The sequence below is a fragment of the Trichechus manatus genome, unplaced genomic scaffold, assembly GCF_000243295.1.
Source record: "Trichechus manatus latirostris isolate Lorelei unplaced genomic scaffold, TriManLat1.0 scaffold00065, whole genome shotgun sequence".
NCBI classification, from domain to species: Eukaryota; Metazoa; Chordata; class Mammalia; order Sirenia; family Trichechidae; genus Trichechus; species Trichechus manatus.
This window is the reverse complement of record NW_004444001.1, coordinates 4,587,573-4,609,853: the sequence shown is the minus strand read 5'-3', so window position 1 is coordinate 4,609,853 and position 22,281 is coordinate 4,587,573. Positions and strand designations below refer to the sequence as shown.

Here is a 22,281-nt window from a genome sequence, read left to right as displayed (position 1 = left end):
CTATCAGCCCAGAAATAAAACAATTTCTGAGACCAACTCTTCAGACAGGGGTTGGACTGGACTGTGGGACATAAAGTGATACTCGTGAAGAGTGTGTCTTATCATAGCTAAAGTAGATACAAGAGACTAAACGGGCAGCTTCTGTCTGGAGGTGAGATGGGAAGGCAGAGAAGGTTAGGAGCTGGTTGAATGGACGTGGGGAAACAGGAGTGGAAAGGAGGAGTGTGCTGTCACAGTATGGGGAGAGCAATTAGAGTCACATAACAGTGTATGTATTGTATAAATTTTTGTATGGGAGAGTAAATTGAAATGTAAACTTCATTTAAACTACAACAATAAAAAAAATGTAAAAAAAAAAAAAAAGAATCAATGCTATTGAAGGAAGAAGTCCAAGCTGCACTGAAGACATTGGTGAAAAACAAAGCTCCAGGAATTGACAGAATACCAATTGTGATGTTTAAAAAACGGATGCAGCATTGGAAGGGGCCACTCATCTATGCCAATAAATTTGGAAGACAGCTATCTGGCCAACCGACTGGAAGAGATCCATATTTATGCCTGTTCCCAAGAAAGGTGATCCAACTGAATGCAGAAATTATCAAACAATGTCATTAATATCACATGCAAGTAAAATTTTGCTGAAGATCATTCAAAAGTGGCTGCAGCAGAATGTCAACAGGGAACTTCCAGAAATTCAAGCCGGATTCAGAAGAGGACGTGGAACCAGGGATATCATTACTGATGTCAGATGGATCCTAACTGAAAGCAGAGAATACCAGAAAGATGTTTACCTGTGTTTTATTGACTATGCAAAGGCATTCGACTGTGGATCATAACAAATTATGGATAAGATTGTGAAGAGTGGGAATTCCAGAACACTTAATTGTGCTCATGAGGAACCTGTACATGAACCAAGAGTCAGTCATTCGAATAGAACAAGGGGATACTGCATGGTTTAAAGTCAGGAAAGGTGTGTGTCAGGGTTGTATCCTTTCACCATACTTATTCAAACTGTATGCTGAGCAAATAATCTGAGAAGGTGGACTATATGAAGAAGAACAGGGCATCAGGATTGGAGGAAGACTCATTAATAACCTGATATATGCATATGACACAACCTTGCTTGCTGAAAGTCAAGCGGACTTGAAGCATTTACTGATCAAAGACCACAGTCTTCAGTATGGATTATACTTCAACATAAAGAAAACAAAAATCCTCACAACTGAACCAATAAGCAACATCATGATAAACAGAGAAAAGATTGAAGTTGTCAAGGATTTCATTTTACTTGGATCTACAATCAGCACCCATGCAAGCAGCAGTCAAGAAATCAAACAATGCCTTGCACTGGGCAAATCTGCTGCAAAAGATCTGTTTAAAGTGTTGGAAAGCAAACATGTCAACTTGAAGACTAAGGTGTGCCTGATCCAAGTCATGGTGTTTTCAGTAACCTCATATACATGCAAAAGCTGGATGATGAATAAGGAAGACTGAAGAATTGACGCATTTGAATTGTGGTGTTAGCGAAGAATATTGAATATACCATGGACTGCCAAAAGAACGAACAGATCTGTCTTGGAAGAGGTACAGTCAGAATACTCCTCAGAAGCAAGGATGGTGAGACTACATCTCATACTTTGTACATGTTATCAGGAGGGATCAGTCCCCGGAGAAGTACATCATGCTTGGTAAAGTAGAGGGCCAGTGAAAAAGAGGAAGACCCTCAAGGAGATGGATTGACACGGTGACTGCAACAATGGACTCAAGCATAACAAGGATTGTGAGGATGGTCAGGAGCGGGCAGTGTTTCGTTCTGTTGTACATAGGGTCTCTATGAGTCAGAACTGACTCAATGGCATCCAACAACAACAGCTAGAAGAACTTGTCTTGGAAGAAATACAGTCAGAGTGCTCCTTGGAAGCAAGGATGGTGAGACTTTGTCTCACTGACTTTGGACATGTTATCAGGAGGGACCAGTCCCTGGAGAAGGACATCATGCTTGGTAAGGTAGAGGGTCAGTGAAAAGAAGAAGACCCTAGATGAGATGGATTGACACAGTGGCTGCAGCAATGGGCTCAAACATAGCAACGATTACGAGGATGACACAGGACTGGGCAGTGTTTCATTCTGCTGTACATAGGGTCGCTATGAGTCCAGACTGACTCAACAGCACCTAACAACAACAACATCTGCTTTTAACTCATAGCATGAATCAGAATTGACTTGATGGCAATAGGTTAGGTTTTTGGTTTTACTGCTTTTTTAAAAAGCTCATTCCAACAAAATGGCTGTCAGTGAACTCAATTCCTAGCACATGAGGGGCTGTGTCTTTCACTTACTGAGTTGGGCTTGGGGAGCATGTAATGTGTATAATACTTACCACACGCCAGTGGATTCTGGGGAAAAAAAAAGAAAAAAACTTGAAGTAACCACCTCCAAACCAATTGGGAATAGTTCTTTCAGCAGAATCTAACAAAAAGCAAACATGAGACTAATGACCTTGAGAAATATTTATATAGTTTCTTTTGGTCATACTCATGTTGGCACAGTCTCAGCCTTCAGTTTTTCATGTCCTGTGGATCATCAGAGTTAATCATAAATTGAGAGTTTATTGTTCTTATCTGACCTTTCCTTTTGTAAATTACGTGCTGTCCCAGTACTGTATGTTTTACAGGGTCTCACACCGTAAAAGAAACCCATCATGTTAGCAAAGTCAAAATAAGACCTTTCTTTCTTTCCCACCTTTGGGTCTCCAGAACTCCCAGCTATTGTATCCTGTTATAAATTCTTTTCTTTGTGATGCTGGACACAAAGTTTATTAGATTATCTCATTTACCTTGATTATCTCATTTACCTCTTTGCCCATTAACAAAAAATATCAACAGGAAAGTTCTGAATTGAAAATACAAATTTAGTAACCAGGGATTATGACAAGTTGATTGAAAGCCTAATGATGGAGACACTTTTCTGAGTAGTTTGAGTAGCTCTGTGGCAAGTACACAAAGCCATGCCTCCCTCCCACTCCCTGGGGCACACTTCCCAAAGTTGTCTCAATTGTGTAAACCAACAAGGAATTCCCATTTCCCCATTCCCCTGCTTAGGTTTGCTTTTCCTACTAATGCCTCCTTCCATATAGATGTTTCCTAACCCGTTTTTAGAAGCTATTGCTGACAGGAACATATTTATAAAATTAAAAAAAAAAAAGATTGAGAATAATGAGAACATCTTAATCACTAACTGATAAACTTAATTTAATAAACAGATAAATGTAACGTAATCATAAAAATATTTCAAAAGAGAGAATTTAGCTTGGATCACTTGTTTCTTCTTTCACGGGGCGATAGAAATGGTCTTGCGCCAAAGGCAACTGGGCAAAAGTCTCAGGATTGCTGATCTGTTCTTTTCTCTCTCTCTCTATCTCCTCTTATCTTCTGTCTTCTTGGATATGTTACAGTGTACTTGCAAAATCCCTGTAAAGGGGTTCATTGTTAACCTATCATTATACTCATGAGTATTTTCCATTTCAATAAATACACCTCTTCTCATCATTTAAAATGGCTGCATTGCATTCCAGTACATAACTATGTCTTAATTTATTTAATTATTCAGTTCTTGGACATTCTGATTCTTTTCCAACATTTTTCATAAGTAATGTTTTACCAGTGACCTTAGATAACTGCTACTCAGTGATTCCCCCTTGTCCATCTACCTGTTTGCCCCTCAAGGAATGCTAGTAGATATGGGTTCTTCTTTATAGAAGTATATTGCCCAGCATGATATTTAAATAAATTCAGTAACTTTACCATAGTATATTAAATATAATGCTTACAAGCTTAGATTTTTATCAGCCTACCTTTGAATCCCAGCTCTGTCATTTGCTAGCTGTGTGACCTTGGGCAAGATATTTAACATCTCTGTTCTTCAGTTTCTTCATCTGTGATATAAGGATAATAATAATACCTCATATGGTTGTTGTGAGGATTAAGGAAATAATGCATGCAAATAACATATGAGAATAGCATTTAGTACATGCTAAATTAATATTAGCTATTGTTAATGATAATAAACTTGCTGTCTTTTTATTCATACTATTAAACCTAAAGTTCCATGAAAATAGGGCTACAGACATAACTTCATTTTTTGGCAAGAAATATAGGGAACAGAAAGCAGGGAGTCGAGTGGTCTCAATGGGTAAAGCACATGTTAGGAAATACACTCAATTCTTATTATGTGGCCAGCTATCGAAATTTATAATAGGATAGAATTGCTCAACTAGGCTACAGGCTGTCAGAGTAACTCCTTAGCTGTCAATTTGGTGGAGATATAGTTACTATCCATCTCACAATCACCCAGCATCAGCCAGGTAATGTATTTAGACACACTTGGATTATCTATGATATTTCCTGTCCAGATAGACTAGAACGGAATGGTATACATTTGTATTTTCCCCCCTAGGATTCTTTTCCTTCTTTTCTCTAATGAAAATAGAGAAAAAATAAAGTTTCCCATTTACTTAGGCTTTTTCTAAAGAACAGACTTTTTTGTACTCGTTTGACCTCTTAGGGGAGCCTTTTCTGGTAAACGATTCTTCACTGTCCAGCAGGGTTCTGGCAGCTAGGATACCCCTCAGTGGGAGCAGTGACTAGGTATGAACTTGGGAACTCTTTTGGGAGATACGAAAATGCAGGGAATCTGGGGTCAGTCGTTCACTCTAAACTAGTAGAGGAGTATGTTGGAAACATCAGAATTAAGCATTTTTCTGCATTTTAATTATTAGGCCAAGTCCTTACTTGATAAGAAAGTAAATTCAATAATAAATTACATGTATGAAGGAAAGAACAGACATTTTTTCTTATCTAATGAGGCTCTGTGGTCTCAAGAGTTGAGAACAGAAGTGCGTGTCAAAAAGCCTGATCTTCATTCTTAATCATGTACTAAAGTAATCAAATCCCAGGAAGGGTAAAGCAATCCTGTCCTTTCACTTAGGCAAAAGTTTTTAACCATTTCTTCGGATCACATCCCTGGCCCTTCTTGTATCATTTTTGGAAGACCAAGATTCAGAGAGTAGATGACAAGTTGGTGCTGATATGCATAAATTTCATCACTGTTTTCATCATTTAGTCAAATGTTGCTAGGTGCCGTCGAGTTGGTTCCAACTGATAATGACTCTGTGTATAACAGAATGAAACACTGCCCAGTCCTGTGCCATCCTCACAATCGTTGCAATGTTTGAGCCCATTGTGGCAGCCACTGTGTCAATCCAGCTCATTGAAGATCTTCCTCTTTTTCACTGACCCTCTTCTTTACCAAACACAATGTCCTTCTCCAGGGACTGGTCCCTCTTGATAACATGTCCAAAGTATGTGAGATGAAGTCTCACCATCCTTGTTTCTAAGGAGAATTCTGGCTGTACTTCTTCCAAGACAGATGTGTTTGTTCTTCTGGCAGTCCATGGTATATTCAGTATTCTTTGCCAACACCATGATTCAAAGGCATCAATTCTTCAGTCTAACTTATTCATTTTCCAGCTTTCTCATGTGTATGAGATGATTGAAAATACCATGTCTTGGTGGGGCACACCTTAGTCCTCAAAGTAACATCATTGCTTTTCAATACTTTAAAGAGGTCTGTTGCAGCAGATTTGCCCAATGCAATATGTGGTCTGATTTCTAGACTGCTGCTTCCATGGACATTGATGGTGGACCCAAGTAAAATTAAATCCTTGACAACTTCAATCTTTTCTCCGTCTAGCATGATGTTGCTTATTGGTCCAGTTGTGAGGATTTTTGTTTTCTTTATGTTGAGGTGTAATCCATACTGAAGGCCATCGTCTTTGATCTTTAAGTAAGTGCTTCAAGTCCTCTTCGCTTACAGCAAACAAGGTTGTGTTATCTGCATATCTCAGGTTGTTAATGAGTCTTCCTCTAATCCTGATGCCTCATTCTTCTTCATATAGTCAAATAGTCCTATACTATTGTGCAGGACAGAAATCTTGCTGGAATAGCCAAAGCCCAATACTTTCTTGTGAACTAGGATTCCACTTTAGCCTTTCTTCAGAGAATATTACCTAGAATATATACATTACGATCAAGCTACGCAGAAGAACCACCACCCGTCTGTCAGTTTGTTGTGCAGTGGTGGCTTGCATGTTGCTATGATGCTGGAATCTATGACACTACCAGTATTTCAAATATGAGCAGGGTCACCCCTCGTGGACAGGTATGAGCAGAGCTTCCAGACTAAACCAGACTAGGAAGAAAGGCAAACTTGTTCCAAAAATTAGCCAGTGAAAACCTTGTAGATCACAACAGGACACTGTCTGACTTACCTACTTTGGACACATCATCAGAAGGGATAGATCACTGGAGGAGGACATCATGTTTGGCGAAGTAAAGGCCAGCGAGGGCAAGGGAGACCCTTGGTGAGATGGGTTGGCACAATAGCCTCAACAATGGACTCGAACATGCAGACAATCATAAGGATGACCCAGGACTGGACAACATTTTGTCCTATTGTACATAACATTACCGTGAATCAGAGTCAACTTGATGACACCTATCTATACAGAAGAAATTATTTTCTAAAAAAAATAAGAAGGAAGACTCAATTAACCATTGCTTCAAACCTAATATTGTCTGTTGTAAAGTTTATGGACAGTGGAAACCACAAAATACTTTCACTCCAGAGAATGGGTATACTTTAGAACTCATAGCACTTTTCAAATTTTCAGAATTTCCGCTAAGTATTCATGGAAAATACAAGTAGATAAACATTACTTTTTTCTTTTTTTAACTTCATTAAGTGGGAATTGTAGACCCAGGCCTCCTCATTGCTTACAGGCGAAAGTGGCAATTAAGCATATGTCACCTTTATGTCCATCATGAGAGGAACGATACAGCCATAATATGGAATATTATATACCTATTAAAAGATGAAATGTTGTTGTTGTTAGGTGCCGTCGAGTCGATTCCAACTCATAGCAACTCCATGCGACAGAGTAGAACTGCCCCCATTGGATTTTCAAGGCTGTAATTGTTACAGAAACAGATCACCAGGTCTTTCTCCTGTGGAGCCACTGGGTGGGTTCAAACTGCCAACCTTTCGTTTAGCAGTCAAGCGCTTAACCATTGCACCACCAAATAGCTCTACTATTTGGTGTACTGACATGGAAGATTATCTGTGATAAATTGTTTAGGGAAATAATGATGCAGAACACTATTCAGACCCTTATTTCTGTAAAACCAACATCTATAGACAAATACGGTTAGGTATTTGCTTAGTTAAGAAATACAAGTATACATTTCAGCTGTTAACATTGGATTCCCCAAGATGTCAAGAGTGCATAAAAAAATAGGAGTAGTGGTGGGGGGATGGGGAGGGTTCATTTTTTAATTTATTCATATCTGTATTGTTTGGAATTTTTAAATAAGCATGCATTTTTATAATACGTATAAAAGACATATTTAAAATCTTTGTCTCAGAAATTAATCTCTGTGTATCTGATGATTTAAAGCTCTGTTCTGTGGATGCAAATGACAGGTATCCTTCCACCTGAATAAACTCTTTAAAAATTACAATAGAAGTTGTCTTACACTTGCAAATATTAGCTGTCATATGTCAGAGTATATAAGAGGAGGTAAAAATAAAATCCAAGGCTGATACATAGTGATGAAATAATGATGAAAACCATTATTTCTTGTTTGGATGGGCTAATAGTAACAGTGGAAGAGAAATGTGTTTGAAAAGTTTAAAAAGATACTGAAAGTATACAAATATTTTCATTATAATGCTAGAAAGATACACTGCTGCTATATCATGATACCTAGCATCTTAGATACTGACTGCCATCTTTCCACCTTCCTTATCCTTCCATCTCAATTTCCATGGAAATGAATCCATTAATTAATGACCATATTTGTAATTGAGAACCTAATATGTGCATTGCCCTAGATACAGGGTGGAGGAGGGGAAACACAAGATGAATAAGAGCCAAGATTAGCCTCATGATACTTACAAACAAATGGGGGGGGGGCCCTAAGGTTTTTACACAAATTCAGCATAGACTATAGTAAGCACATACACCAAAAAAAAAAAAAACCCCACTGTCATCAAGTCAGTTCCAATTCATAGTGACCCTATAGGACAGAGTAGAACTGCCTCATAGAGTTTCCAGAGAGCACCTGGTGGATTTGAACTGCAGACCTTTTGGTTAGCAACCATAGCACTTAACCACTATACCACCAGGGTTTCTTGTAAGCATGCAGGAAGCTGCAAACTAAGACTTCAGAGGAGAGTGGTTCCTCCAAAAGGATGTATTTTGTTTTGTTTTAGAATAGGAAAAACATCACTATAAGCAGAGAGGGAAGAGATCTTGAAGACAAAAAAGAAAGGGGATAATTAATCAGGTAGGCCCTGGAAGAAGCAGGAAGAGCCCATGAGGAGAGGTTGGCCTTGAGAAGGAAGGCATGAGTGGTGAAGCAGAGACACTCTGAGGAGAAGAAAAAGGAAACTGAAGGAGCCTGCTTGTGACAGCTTTGACTATCTCAGTCAAGTGAGAAGCTACTTGGTTGACCAAGAGCGAAGGAGAAGTGGTAGGCTTAGAGGTTGTGGAAAGATTTGGAATAGCCACTGTGAAGACTATAAGTCAACCAGAAATGATTAAAGGGGTTATGGTACATCACTGAGGTCCTGGCGGAGGCTGAGTAGCATGAATTTTTAATGGAACTAATAAAAAATTTTTCATTACTTTCCCTAGCAATGTGGCAGTCAGCCACAGAAGCCTAGAAATCCTATTTGGCTAGAATGCATGGATTTTAGAAATCAAATTATTCTTACATTGAAAGCTGCATATGAATTCGTTGGAAATTAGTCAAATAATGGCATCATTATCTACAGATTTCATTTTGTCAACCTGTTTCTTTCTTCTTAAATTTTATAGTCAAGCCAGATAGCTATATTTCCATAAAGGGGAACGATATCCTTTACATTAAATGTTAACCAATGAGTTAATGCCATGAGAATTTCTAAGGTTTCCAGCTCATACTTGCTTCTCATACATTATGTATTTTTAGGCTGGAAAAACTAATAACATCCTTTTTGGAAGACCAAGATCCAGAGAGTAGACTAGAGGTTGGCGCTGATATGCGTAAAATTCATCACTGTTTTCATCATTTAAAGGTAAATTTAAACATTTCCTCCAGTAGAAGCCATGTTCAAAAAACTGATTTTTTGTTGTTGGTGTTCAACCATCACACCATTCTGGACATGTGGAGCAGGGTCTCCTCAGAGGGTTTCCTCAGAGGTGGTATCTTATCTGCCAATAAATAAGCTCAGACCATAGACTTAGTCTTTTCCTAGGAATCTGTGCCTGCTACACAGTATAGTTCCATGTTCAAAAAACATTTATTTTTTAAATGATAGCAAGATAACTGTGTCCTACACTTTTTCCAACAGTTTTGATTTATCCGTAAGATTTCTCAGTTTTTCTCTGCCTTCAGTTTTAACTCTTATGACGATGCATTCAGAAGATAATCAACCTTTACTTATACCACACTTGTATTTTGCATGCTTCACTAAGATAATAAACATTTGTTGTGAGTCTACTGTGGCCCAGGAATAAAGAAAGAGAAGTTGAATAAATCATGGAGAAGACAGAGATATAAAGAATAATTACAATACATGATAAGTGCTGTAATAAAAGTGTGGATTAAGTGGTATGGTGTCATGGAGAAAAGAGTGAGGAAACTGGGAAGGGAGCCAACAGGAGATAGTGTTTGAGTAGGAATTTCCCAGATAGGGATGGAGAAGTGAGATAGGGGAGAGGGGAGGAGGAAAGAGGAGAAAGAGGGCGGGCACGGGGGAGATATATCAGGGGAAAACACCTGCATTGCAAAGACAAGGAGGAAGAAAAGGGCAGGCATGCCTGATGTGTGCAGGAAATTTTGGAATAGAGTTATGGACACTAAACACTTATTTCATCTTAAAGAAACTGTTGAATGATAAGAAGATCCTTGGGAAGAGTTCAGTCTCCTCTGAAATCAAAGACAGAGACCATGACTGCCAAGATCCATTAAAAGAGGAAGAATATAAAAAGCTACAAGATACTCTAAAGCAGAGAGATAATGAAATCAGTATCCTTTCTAAAATGACAAGAAATTCTCCCTCTATGGGCTTGAAAGGGGAGTGGGCACGCTTAGAGGTCATCCCTCACCAGGGTCATCCACTCCCCACCTGCTCCAATTCACGTGGCTTCTTTCCATTTAGAAGTCCCCTCAGCAAACAAAATATAGTGGCTAGTGAAAAACAGAGTTGCTAGAAAAGAAAAAAGTTTTACTTTGTTTTTAGCCAATTATAATTACTATCCCTGGGAATATTTCAGTTTACTGAAAAGTATGGGCTTTTTGCACCATCCCTTAACATGGAATTTTTCAAAATAAATTTCTTGACTGCTCCGCAGTGCTCTTCTTGTTTTAGTCCCAAGCCAGTAAGTCAGCTCTCTACGAGAAGGGTGGTTATCTTTAGCTAGCTGACCGGACACCGGGCTGACCGAAGCCTCACCATGGCCCAGAGTTTGTGGCTGATGTGTGGGTGAAACTCAAATGAAGGCTGAAAAATGACAAACGGTATTTAGCTTGTGAAGAGCAGAGATTTATTTAAATGTAACTTTTTTTTATTTAAAAGCCAGACCTGCGGCTTTGGGTTCCACTTAGAAATGCTCCCAAATTTGGAAATGAGTATAGATGAGTCTTCAAGATAGAATTCTTTTTTGCTCTAGGAGGCAGTATATTTTGAATGCTGAAAATGGTAGCAGGATGTGGAGCCCCCACTTCCGGCTGTTTCAGTGGAGGTAGTTACTTTTAAAGGGCCCCTATTGGGTTAGTTAGACCTCAGGACTCCCCGATATTTCTTCAGTATTTCTTATTTTATCTTCTCAGCTTCTTTTAAAAGATTCAACATTGTCAGTACATTTGCAGACTTTAAACACACACAAGAAATTATTTTGGTCATTTCTTTTTAAACAGATTTCTTTGGTTCATTCTTTTAAATTACTAAAAGGCATTTTAGCTTCAGCTATTGTGCAAGATGCATAAAAATAACCCACATGAGGAAAATCCAGTAATAAAGAGATACAACAAACCAAATACAAGGTGGGCATGCTGCCTGATTAACTTCAGTCTCTAATTATAGTTGAGTATCAGCAGACCCTGTATGTCTGTCAAGTGGGTTGTAGCTGCTTTATTATCCATGGCCAGTAATAGTAGGTTCAGCTATGACTTTCACTCCCACACAAACCCTTGTCTATGAGTGCTGCCTACAAGCATTGTCACCCTTGCATTCCTTGTCCTCTCTCTTACCCTATCCATCTCCAGGGACCATCCCATCCTGGACCTCAGTCCTGGCCCCAGCCCAGTCTGAGCTCTGCTTCTTTTCCTGGGTTTGATCCTAGTCTAGGATCTCTTCTCCTAAAAACTCCTACCAACTTCTTAATCCCCTTCTGGGCTTATGAATGTCTGTGCATATAGAAGGGATGAAATGAGATATGACAGAGAGGGAACAGTCCAGGCTTATTCACATATGTTTATTTTTAAAAGAGAGACATACATTGTCTCCCTTCTTCACTGAGGTCAGTCCCAGGTGCCACTGTTCATGTGGGGCTACTCTAGATTCTTTACTGACTGTGAATAATTCAAACACTGTTCCCTCCATCTGAGACTCATATTCAGAATGATGGTGTATAGGGAGACACAGTGGAAAGAGTACTGAACTTAAAGTTCAGAAACCTGGATTGAAATCCTAGCTCTTCCTGCATTAGCTCTGTAATTACTTAACCTCAGTGAAGCTGTTTCCTACTCTTCAGGAGCTGTAGCATAATGCCTGCCCTGCCAACCTCATAGTGCTGAGCAAAGCCAGTAAGACAATGTATTGGAAAGTGCTTTGTGCACTATAGAATGTTGTATAATGGAAGATGTGATCATGTAGACAATGGGTAAGCTCAGAATAAAGAAAAATATCAGCTAAGATTTAATCATCCCAAAGCTCCCCCTTTTTAAGAGCTAGTGACCAAGAAAGGCTCCTGAAATGTCAGAGTTATTCAGAGTCAGGTTGGAGGGTCTTTTTATATCTCTCTTCATAGAACCCAGAAGGTGACAGGAGGAATGAGAAGGTACAGCTTCCAGAAAAACAAAAAAGTGATAATACTTGAGTTCAACAAAAGACAGTAATGCAACCAAAATGATGGTGAACATTAACTGTTCTTCTTGGAAAGGGGGTGAAAATGGTGGCATTGCCGATACCGGTTTGAATAAAGCTCAGATACCCTGATACCAAACACGTAACAGGGTGCCATCCAGTACCCAGCACAGCGCTTGGCACAAAGGCCTAAGTTGGTGGGAAAGGGAAGGGGGAGAAGTCAAAGGAAAGGTAGGAAGAAGGAAGGCAGCTGAGAAGACATATTTGTATTGTGATCTTTACGAAATGTAAATTAGAGCACGTTGTTTCTCTGATTCATGCCTTCCAGGGGCTTCCTGTTATATTTAGAATAAAACCCAAACCCCTTGCTCTGGTTTACAAGGCCCTGCATGAATTGCCCCTGCATTCCCCTCTGACTTAATGTCTTACCCCTCTTCCCTATGCATGTGAAGCTCCAGTCACAGCGACATTTTTGTTGTTCTTGTAACGCAGAGTTTCTTAACTTCAGCACTGCTAACATTTTAGGCTGGATAATTCTTTTTTGTGGTGCTGTCCTGTGCATTGTGGGATGTTTAACAGCATCCCTGGCCTCTGCCCACCAGATTCCAGTAGCACCACATCCCTCCATTTGTGGCAACCAAGTCAGACATTTGCCAAATATTCCCAAAGGTGAGGGGACTGTCCCTTTTTGTGACCACTGCCAAACCCATTTCTCCTTAGAGCTTTAACATGAACAATTTCCTCTGCCATGAGGCTCTTCCTCTGACTGGTTTCTTCTTTGATTCTGATCTCAGTTGAAATGCCACTCTTAGAAAGGCCTTTCTTGAGCACCCAATGTAGAATAACCACCCAGTCACTGTGGACCTTTTCAAAATTAGCTCTCTGACACTTATCACTCTCTGGTAGGATGTCTGCTTCTTGAGGAAACTAGTCATCTACCTTTTCTCTCTGCTCTATCCCATGTGTCTGGAATGTTGTTGTTAGTAGCTGTCAAGTCAGTTCTGACTCATGGCGACCCCATGTGTGCAGAGTAAAACTGCTCCACAGGGTTTTCAAGGCTGTGGCCTTTTGGAAGCAGATCACCAGGCCTGTCTTCCAAGGCACCTCTGGGTAGTTTGAACTGCCAACCTTTCAGCTAGTAGTTGAGCACTTAACCATTTGCGCCACCAGGGGCTGACTCTTTCTCTATATATGTGTACACATATGTATGTATGCATATACATATACACACACACTCACATATATGTGTGTATATATATATACATACATGTGTGTATAATAATTCACTTCTTTTCATTTCCATTTGGGATCAATAATAGAGACCCAAAACAAAGTGACTTTCAGCTCCATTTGAGTTTGCTTTAAATAAGCAGTGTGTGTTAGACTTAGGGGCGGGGGAGGTTCTGGCTGCACATTCATCAGCACATGGGTCACCAAGATTAATTTGGCTGATCTGCCAGCTGGGTGCATTTTACCAATCTCCCTCTCCACCCCTCTACCAGCTCCTGAACAGCTACATGCTTAGCCAAGGGCATGATCTTCCAGATTAAAAGATTTCTTTACTCACAGATAGATACATAGCTCCATTGCCCTGCATGAACTTCTCAGTGTTCATTTTACTGTTTATAAAACTTTTCATACAGTTTTTAATACTTAACTGGTTTAAACTCAGAACATTTCGAAGACTTTTGGGTTTGCTAATTTTTCATGTAAAGGTGCCACATTGCAAGACGAGTAGCCTCCTAAATTGTCCATAACTGTATATATGGCTTCAGGAAGTTGAAGTCTTCCTATAATCAGTCTTTACCACATGCCAAATAGCAAGTCTTACTTGGAATGTTAATCTCCTTTGGAATATTAGTGTTTTGATCATTATCATCTAGTGTGAGTCACTAAATCCTTAAGTCAAATTTCAGATATTTTGGTCAATATGCTAAAAAGGGAAAAGAAGAAAACTCAGGATGCTCTTCACTTATCTAGCATGGATGGAAGTGAGTTAAGACGCTCACAGAGCTCTCCCTTCCCACCTGGGAACCCAGAAGAAAGTCAGAGGACGTTGCTGTCCTCAGCTCCCAGACAGGCCCAGGACGCCAGCACTTTCCAGCCCAGATCCAGTTTGTTCCACAAAAAAACAGGTCAGTTGACTAAATTTCTAGTATTCTGTTTTGTCAGTAATGGATTTCAGTGTAGCATCTTTTAGTTTTAAATGTGCAAGGATAAAAGCTCTAGCAATATATTTGTTAAGAATTATTTTTCATAACTATCACATCTTTTAAATTAAGTATGCGAAAAAATAATAATAATAATAAACCATTGCCTTCGAGTGGATTCCGACTCATAATGACCTTATAGGACAGAGTAGAGTGCCCCATAGGATTTCTGAGACTGTAATGTTTATGGAAGCAGACTGCCACATCTTTCTCCCTTGGAGCGGCTGGTAGGTTTGAACCACTGACCTTTCGGTTAGCAGCTGAGCACTTTAACCGCTGCACCGCCAGGCCTCCTTAAATTACGTACCAGTTTCCCAAACTGATGACATTACTGAAGAGAACATCTACGAACCTGAGAACAATTTATGAATTTTCACAAAGTTCAGAGGCAGAAATAAATAGGTCCAGGGCAACAGTACAAAAATTAACTCTAGAGAAAAACAAAAATTTTACTCTGCTGTGTAAGGGAAAGAATAAGGACAGATGGTGGGTTCCTGATGTGATAATGCAGTGTTTATTTCTAAATCCAAATAAGCCATCTGCAGCAAAACCGTTTATAAAATATTATCACAGTCTGCTTACAGGACAATGAATTAACAAAATTATATCAGATAATATAATTTGACAGGGTTGGACCAATGCAGAGGCACTTTCCCATTTCCGACTTAGTAAACGTGTCAGAACCACTAATACAGAACGGCACTAGAAGCCCAGGTATGTTTGTGCACGTTTCTTTCTGTTAGACCAGCAGAGACCTATGTACGGCCACCTGACTGATACCTTTCTCGTGAAGACATTGATGAATCTGAAGGATGGAAAGTACTAGAACTGAGGGGTGAAGAGCTTCCCTTTTTGGCAATATACTTTGAAATTATTTTTATAAATGTTTGTTGGATAGACTACCTGACATGCACAATTTTCTAAAGGATTTAGTTTTGGAATAATTAAGGAGTATGTGCTCATTTAGAAGGACTTTTTCAAAAATTTAGTATAGACAAGATTGAGAAGACTAGAAATATATTTTGTGATATTATATTCCTTTATCTCTTAATTCCAAATCTCTTTGCTTGAATATTTCTTAACACTGTAGAATTAATTCAGAATCTCAAGAAACCAAAAATGCTATTTTCACCATTTATCATGGTGGCACTAGACAGAGAAAAGCAATGTTTCCTCCTTGTGACTGTTTTCGATACAGCTCTACTATACTCTTTTAAGGATAACAGCTGATTGGGAAAAAAAGAGGCCCTCTCGATTGATGAATTCATTAGTTCATCCATCCTTATTCATTCCTTAATTCATTTAATGTATATTTTTTGAGCACATACCTTTTTCTAGGCACTGTGCTAATTATTATAATTATTGTTGTTATTATTGCCAGAGCTTATGCCAGTTGCTATTGTAAGTGCTCTACTTGAACTGATTCATTTCATCCTTATTCTATGAGCCTGCCTCTTGTTTTATGCCTGTTTTACAGATGAGAACATACATGGATAAACAGCATCTCTGATCCCAGAGCATTTACAGACTGATAGAGAAGAGTACCACTGAACAATTGATTACAAAAGTAAACCTGTGTATTGCTATGGGAACCCGTACCAGGGTACCCTACCTCAAATTAAGAACAGAAAGATCCAAAAAGGGCAGTGGGAGCAGGAGGATGGTTGGAAAGAATATCACAAGCAGAGGGAATAGTTTGAATAGCTTTCAAGGCTCATGAGGTATAAAAAAGCATTGCAGGAAGTGAAAAAGCCAGGTATGGTTGGGATCAGGGGAGTGAGAGGCTGGGAAGACAGACCAGTTGACGTGCGCAGGACAGATTGGAAGACTCAAAGACTGTATGACCAGTTAGGAGGCCAGTAGTCCAGGCCAAAGGGAGGGGTCAGTGTGAGTGAGGTGGGAGGATCAGAAGCATTTAGGAGGTAGCATGGACAGGACATGGTGATTAAATGGATGTGGGGATAAGGGTGAGGATTGGTTCCCAGGTCTCTCAGTGGGTGAGACTTTTTACAGAAGTAAGGAACAGTGCCTCCTAACCCTACAACAGTTGACACTGTTGGTGATAAAGAATATGGCATTGGCATCTGTGCTGAAATGAAAGGTCAGAATCAGTACCCATGTTAGAACCTCGTGGCTCTTGGTGGAAAAAACTCTACTTACTGGCCTTTTCCAAGGACTCATGGTTTTTTTTTTTTGTTTTGTTTTGTTTTTTTAATAATATTGTAGTGAGTTTTTGGTGAAAGTTTACATAGCAAGTTAGGTTCCCATTTGACAATTTCTGCACAGATTGTTTAGTGACATTACATTTATCACAATGTGTCAACCTTCTCTTTAATTGTGTTCTGTTTATTCCTTTTCCAGTACTCTAGTTTCCCTGCCTGCTTATATTCTCACCTTTGCTTTTGAGTATTTGTTAATCTTTTGTTCTCATACTGATGGTTTTTAAGTAAAGCCCTGATGTTTGGGTTTAGTTGTTGTTAGGTTCCGTTGAGTCAGTTCCGACTCTTAGCGACCCTGTGTACAACAGAACAAAACACTGCCCAGTTCTGTGCCATCCTCGCAATCATTGTTATGCTTGAGCCCATTGTTGCAGCCACTGTGTCAGTCCATCTCATTAAGGGTCTTCCTCTTTTTCGCTGACCCTCCACTTTAACAAGCATGATGTCCTTCTTCAGGGACTGATCCCTCCTGATAGCATGTCCAAAGTATGTGGGACATAATCTCACCATCCTTGCTTCTAAGGAGCATTCTGGCTGTACCTCTTCCAAGACAGATTTGTTCATTCTTTTGGCAGTCCATGGTATATTCAGAATTCTTCTCAAACACCAGAAATCAAAGGCATCAATTCTTCTTTGGTCTTCCTGATTCATCGTCCAGCTTTTGCATGCATAAGAGGCTATTGAAAACACCATGGCTTGGGTCAGGCACACCTTAGTCTTCAAGGTGATGTCTTTGCTTTTCAACACTTTAAAGAGGTCTTTTGCAGCAGATTTGCCCAATTCAATGTGTCTTTTGATTTCTTGACTGCTGCTTTCATGGGTGTTGATTGTGGATTCAAGTAAAATAAAATCCTTGACAACTTTCAGTCTTTTCTCTGTTTATCATGATGTTGCTTATTGGTCCAGTTGTGAGGATTTTTGTTGAGGTGTAATCCATATTGAAGTCTGTGGTCTTTGATCTTCATCAGTAAGTGCTTCAAGTCTGCTTCACTTTCAGCAAGCAAGGTTGTGTCATCTGCATATCTTAGGTTGTTAATGAGTCTTCCTCCAATCCTGATGCCCCGTTCTTCTTCATATAGTCTAGCTTCTAGGATTATTTGCTGAGCATACAGATTGAATAAGTATGGTGAAAGGATACAACCCTGATGCACACCTTTCTTGACTTTAAACCACACAGTACCCCCTTATTCTGTTCGGATGACTGCCTCTTAATCTACATACAGGTTCCTCATGAGCACAATTAAGTGTTCTAGAATTCCCATTCCTCACAATGTTATCCATAATTTGTTATGATCCACATAGTCAAATGCCTTTACATAGTCAATAAAACGCAGGTAAAAATCTTTCTGGTATTCTCTGCTTTTAGCCAGGATCCATCTGACATCAGCAATGGTTCTACATCATCTTCTGAATCTGGTTTGAATTTCTGGCAGTTCCCTGTTGATATACTGGTGCAGCCGCTTTTGAATGATCTTCAGCAAAATTTTACTTGTGTGTGATATTAATGATATTGTTCAATAATTTCCTCATTCAATTGGATCACCTTTCTTGGGAATAGGCATAAATATGGATCTTTTCCAGTCTGTTGGCCAGGTAGGTAATTTCCAAATTTCTTGGCATAGACAAGTAAGCATTTCCAGTGCTGCATCTGTTTGCTGAAACATCTTAATTGGTATTCCATCAATTCCTGGAGCCTTGTTTTTCGCCAATGCCTTCAGTGCAGTTTGGACTTCTTCCTTGATTACATCAGTTATTGATCATATGCTGCCTCCTGAAGTGGTTGAACACCGACCAGTTCTTTTAGGTATAGTGACTCTGTGTATTCCTTCCATCTTCTTTTGATGCTTCCTGAGTTGTTTAATATTTTCCCTGGGGAATCCTTTAATAGTGCAACTCGAGGATTGAATTTTCTCTTCAGTTCTTTCAGCTTGAGAAATGCCAAGCGTGTTCTTCCCTGTTGGTTTTCTATCTCCGGGTCTTTGCGTGTGTCATTATAATACTTTACTTTGTCTTCTTGAGCCACCCTTTGAAATCGTCTATTCAGCTCTTTTACTTCATCATTTCTTCCTTTTGCTTTAGCTACTCATCATTCAAGAGCAAGTTTCAGAGTCTCTGCTGACATCCATTTTGGTCTTTTCGTTCTTTTCTGTCTTTTTAATGACCTCTTCTTCATGTATGATGTGCTTGGTATCATTCCACAACTTGTCTGGTCTTCAGTCATTAGTGTTCAAAGCGTCAAATCTGTTTTTGAGATGGTCTGTAAATTGAGGTGGGATATACTCAAGGTTGTACTTTGGCTCTCGTAAACTTATTCTAGTATTCTTCAGCTTCAGCTTGAACTTGCATATGAGTGACTGATGCTCTGTTCTGCAGTCGGCCCCTGGCCTTATTCTGATTGATGATATTGTGTTTTTCCATCATCTCTTTCCACAGAAGTAGTTGATTTAATTCCCGTGTATTCCGTCTGGCAAAGTCCACGTGTATAGTCATCGTTTATGTTATTGAGAAAAGGTATTTGCAATGAAGAAGTCGTTGGTGTTGCAAAATTCTATCATGCGACCTCTGGCATCATTTCTGCCAACAAGGCCATATTTTCCAACTACCGATCCTTCTTCTTTGTTTTCAACTTTCACATGCCATTCACCAGTAATTATCAATGCATCTTGATTGCATGTTCAGTCAATTTCAGACTGCAGAAGTTGGTAAAATCTTTTATTTCTTCATTTTGGCCTTAGCGGTTGGTGCATAAATTTGAATAATAGTCGTATTAACTGGTCTTCCTTGTAGGCGTGTGGATATTACAGTGCTGTCACTGACAGCACTGTACTTCAGGATATATCTTGAAATGTTCTTTTTGACAATGAATGCAAGGCCATTCCTCTTCAAGTTGTCATTCTCGGCATAGTAGACCATGTGATTGTCCGATTTAAAATGGCTAATATTAGTCCATTTCAACTCATAAACGCCTAGGATATCGATGTTTATATGTTCCATTTCATTTTTGACAATTTCCAATTTTCCTAGATTTATACTTCGTACATTCCACGTACCCATTACTAATGGATGTTTGCAGCTGTTTCTTCTCATTTTGAGTCATGCTATTCAACAAATGAAGGTCCGGAAAGCTTAATCCATCCACGTCATTAAAGTTGACTCTACTTTGAGGAGACAGCTTTTCCCCAGTCATCTTTTGAGTGTCTTCCAACCTGGGGGCTCATCTTGGGGCAATGTTTGGGTAATATCCTTTATTTTGTATGCCACTCTGCTATTTCGCTAACAGGTGATCTCAGGGGATAGACTCAGTTCTAGGTTTAAAGAGTGTCTCAGGGTGATAGTCTCAAGGAGTCCTCTGTTCTCTACTGATCTAGTGTGTCTTTTTTTTAATTTTTTTCTTTTTTGTAACAAGAATTTGAGTTCTGCTCCATATTTTTATCCCATTCTATCCAGGACCAGCTAGTATGGCCCCAGTCAGAATGGTCAGTGGTGGTAGCTGGGCACCATCTTGTTCTTTTGGTCTCAGGGTAGATGAGGTTGTGGCTCGTGTAGACTTGTTTCTTCTCTGTGCTTTTGGTTACCTTCTTACTGTTTTACTCCTGATGAGTAGAGACCTGTAGTTGTGTCTTAGATGGTCATTTGCAAGCTTTTAAGACCCCAGACAGTACTCATTTCACTAGGATGCAGATCATGGTTTTTGTGAACTGCGTTATGCCAGTTGACTGAGTAAGGACACACACTCTGTGCCTGTGCAGAAATAGCCTGAGATGTTGCTGCCCAGCCCCTTGCTGTGTGCCAGATCTTTTCTATTTCTATTTCTTCCTACCCACACCATCTCCCATCTCATAATTCTTCTTCCCCACAGCATCTCAAAATCTCTCCTACCTCATAATTATAGTCAGCTCTTTCTGTAACTCTTTCCTCCCTTGATATTGCTATCAAGACAGATTAAAGTTTTGTTTGGAGAAGGAACGAAGTTTATTTGAACAGAAAATCACTAAAACAATAATGGAAATTGTTTGTAAAGTCCAAGTACAAATGAAGTAAAAGAGTTTTGGAGAAGAGTTTTCTATTTAAAAGGGTTTTTGAGTTGTTTTAACTGTCATTGAATATACTTCTAGCAATAACTTTAAATAAGGGTAAAGTCACGAATGGACTGATAATGATCTAACCACTTGGAGGAGGGATTGATGGGGGACTGATTTTATTTTTTTGGCAAAACTGCCAATAGGATGAATATTGTTGCTATAAATCAATGCTGCAAAGCAACAGGTAATGGGATATTCATAACAATGTTTAAGATCCTAAGAGGCGATTAGGTTTTTTTTATTATATTACTTTATATACAAGAAGCTTGTGTAAGCTAAATCAAATGCAAAAAATTAATAAGCATGCTGTTTTGAAGGTATTTCTGCCTTACATAGGTGTTGTCAGTTTCTATTAACTACTCCCGGGGCTCTTGTTAATATTGAAAGCAAATACGTTTGATCATCTTCAACTCTGAGCCTGTTTTGAAACTATCTCCCCTCAATGACCCTAACCCTTCATCCACTTACCCCCACTTTATGCTGAAAAGGACTCCTTTCAAATTTCTTGTGTTAAAAGAAAATGAATCAGAATTCATGATTCACCAGAGAGCAGTGTACAGTCGTTGCAAAAGCAGCCTGCCAAGCCACAGAAGGTTAGGGGCTTTGGGGCTTTCTGTTGTTTCTGTTTTGGAGGTTAAATGTCTGTTTTGGTTTCGTTGAAATAATGAGAGGAATTGTTCAACTCCACAGTTTGAAAAGAGTCATATTGTTCTCTCTAAAATACCAACAATCTTAAAAGTTTTGCTTTTTGTTTCGTTTTGTTGTTTTCTGCTTTAGCTCTCTGATTGCCTGTTCCAAATAGTCACCTGGAACCAGTCAGTCTTCCAAAGGCCCCTGATGACTCATAGCATCCTTTAACTGTTAGAGATGCTAACAGAACCCAGTCACCACGGTGATGTCACGGGCATTTTAAGAGGTGAATAGAAAGCCAAAGCCTCGCTCTCAGCCTGCAGGCTCCAGGCCCTATTAAATTACTCACTCTGTGAGAATTTGTTGAATCCCCACTACGTGCATGTAAGAGCCCAAGGGAGGTATCGTAGGAGGTACAGAGGTGAACTGAGAAATGGTCTCTGGCTAGGAGAGGGTTATACCTTACCCAAAGAACAGAGACTAAAATAGCAAGTGCCACAAGCAGGAACCAGAAGAAATGCTATAGGAATTCAAAGGAGAAGGGAAGAACTTTAATAAGGTCAGGAAGAACTTTAAGGAGCAGGTGATATTGAGTTAGGACTCAGTGTTAGGATTGCTAGAATGTGAACACTCAAAGGTGAAGGGAAGAACATTTCATAACATTCTGGGTTTGAGGAATAATGTGAGCAAGTGCTTGGGGAAAGGAAAGCAAGGGAAACATATGTAGAGCAGTAAGGAGATTTATTTCTCTGGGGCCTTAGACGTGTATAGTAAGTCAGAAGAAATAAGGCTAGAAAAATGAATGGGAAATTGTTAGGACAGTTAGGGAGAGAGAGTAGAGGAATAGATGGAAATGTCTCCTTTTTACTTTATATACTTTTGTATTATTTTAATTTCTTATGTTTCTTTATTGAGTGAGTGGGGTGCGTTATGGAAATCCTTGAATGCCAA

The 22,281-nt window shown here is 39.3% G+C and overlaps 1 protein-coding gene across 1 annotated transcript in view; it reads left to right on the top strand.

The window, feature by feature from the left end:
- KIF6 (kinesin family member 6) overlaps positions 1-22,281 on the top strand; it is a 499,202-nt gene that overhangs the window by 272,348 nt on the left and 204,573 nt on the right. The window contains exons 11-13 of the mRNA XM_012556417.1: positions 9,072-9,177; positions 9,986-10,130; positions 14,106-14,324. Of these exons, the coding sequence (XP_012411871.1) occupies positions 9,072-9,177; positions 9,986-10,130; positions 14,106-14,324 (470 nt within the window). The remainder of the gene's footprint in view (positions 1-9,071; positions 9,178-9,985; positions 10,131-14,105; positions 14,325-22,281) is intronic.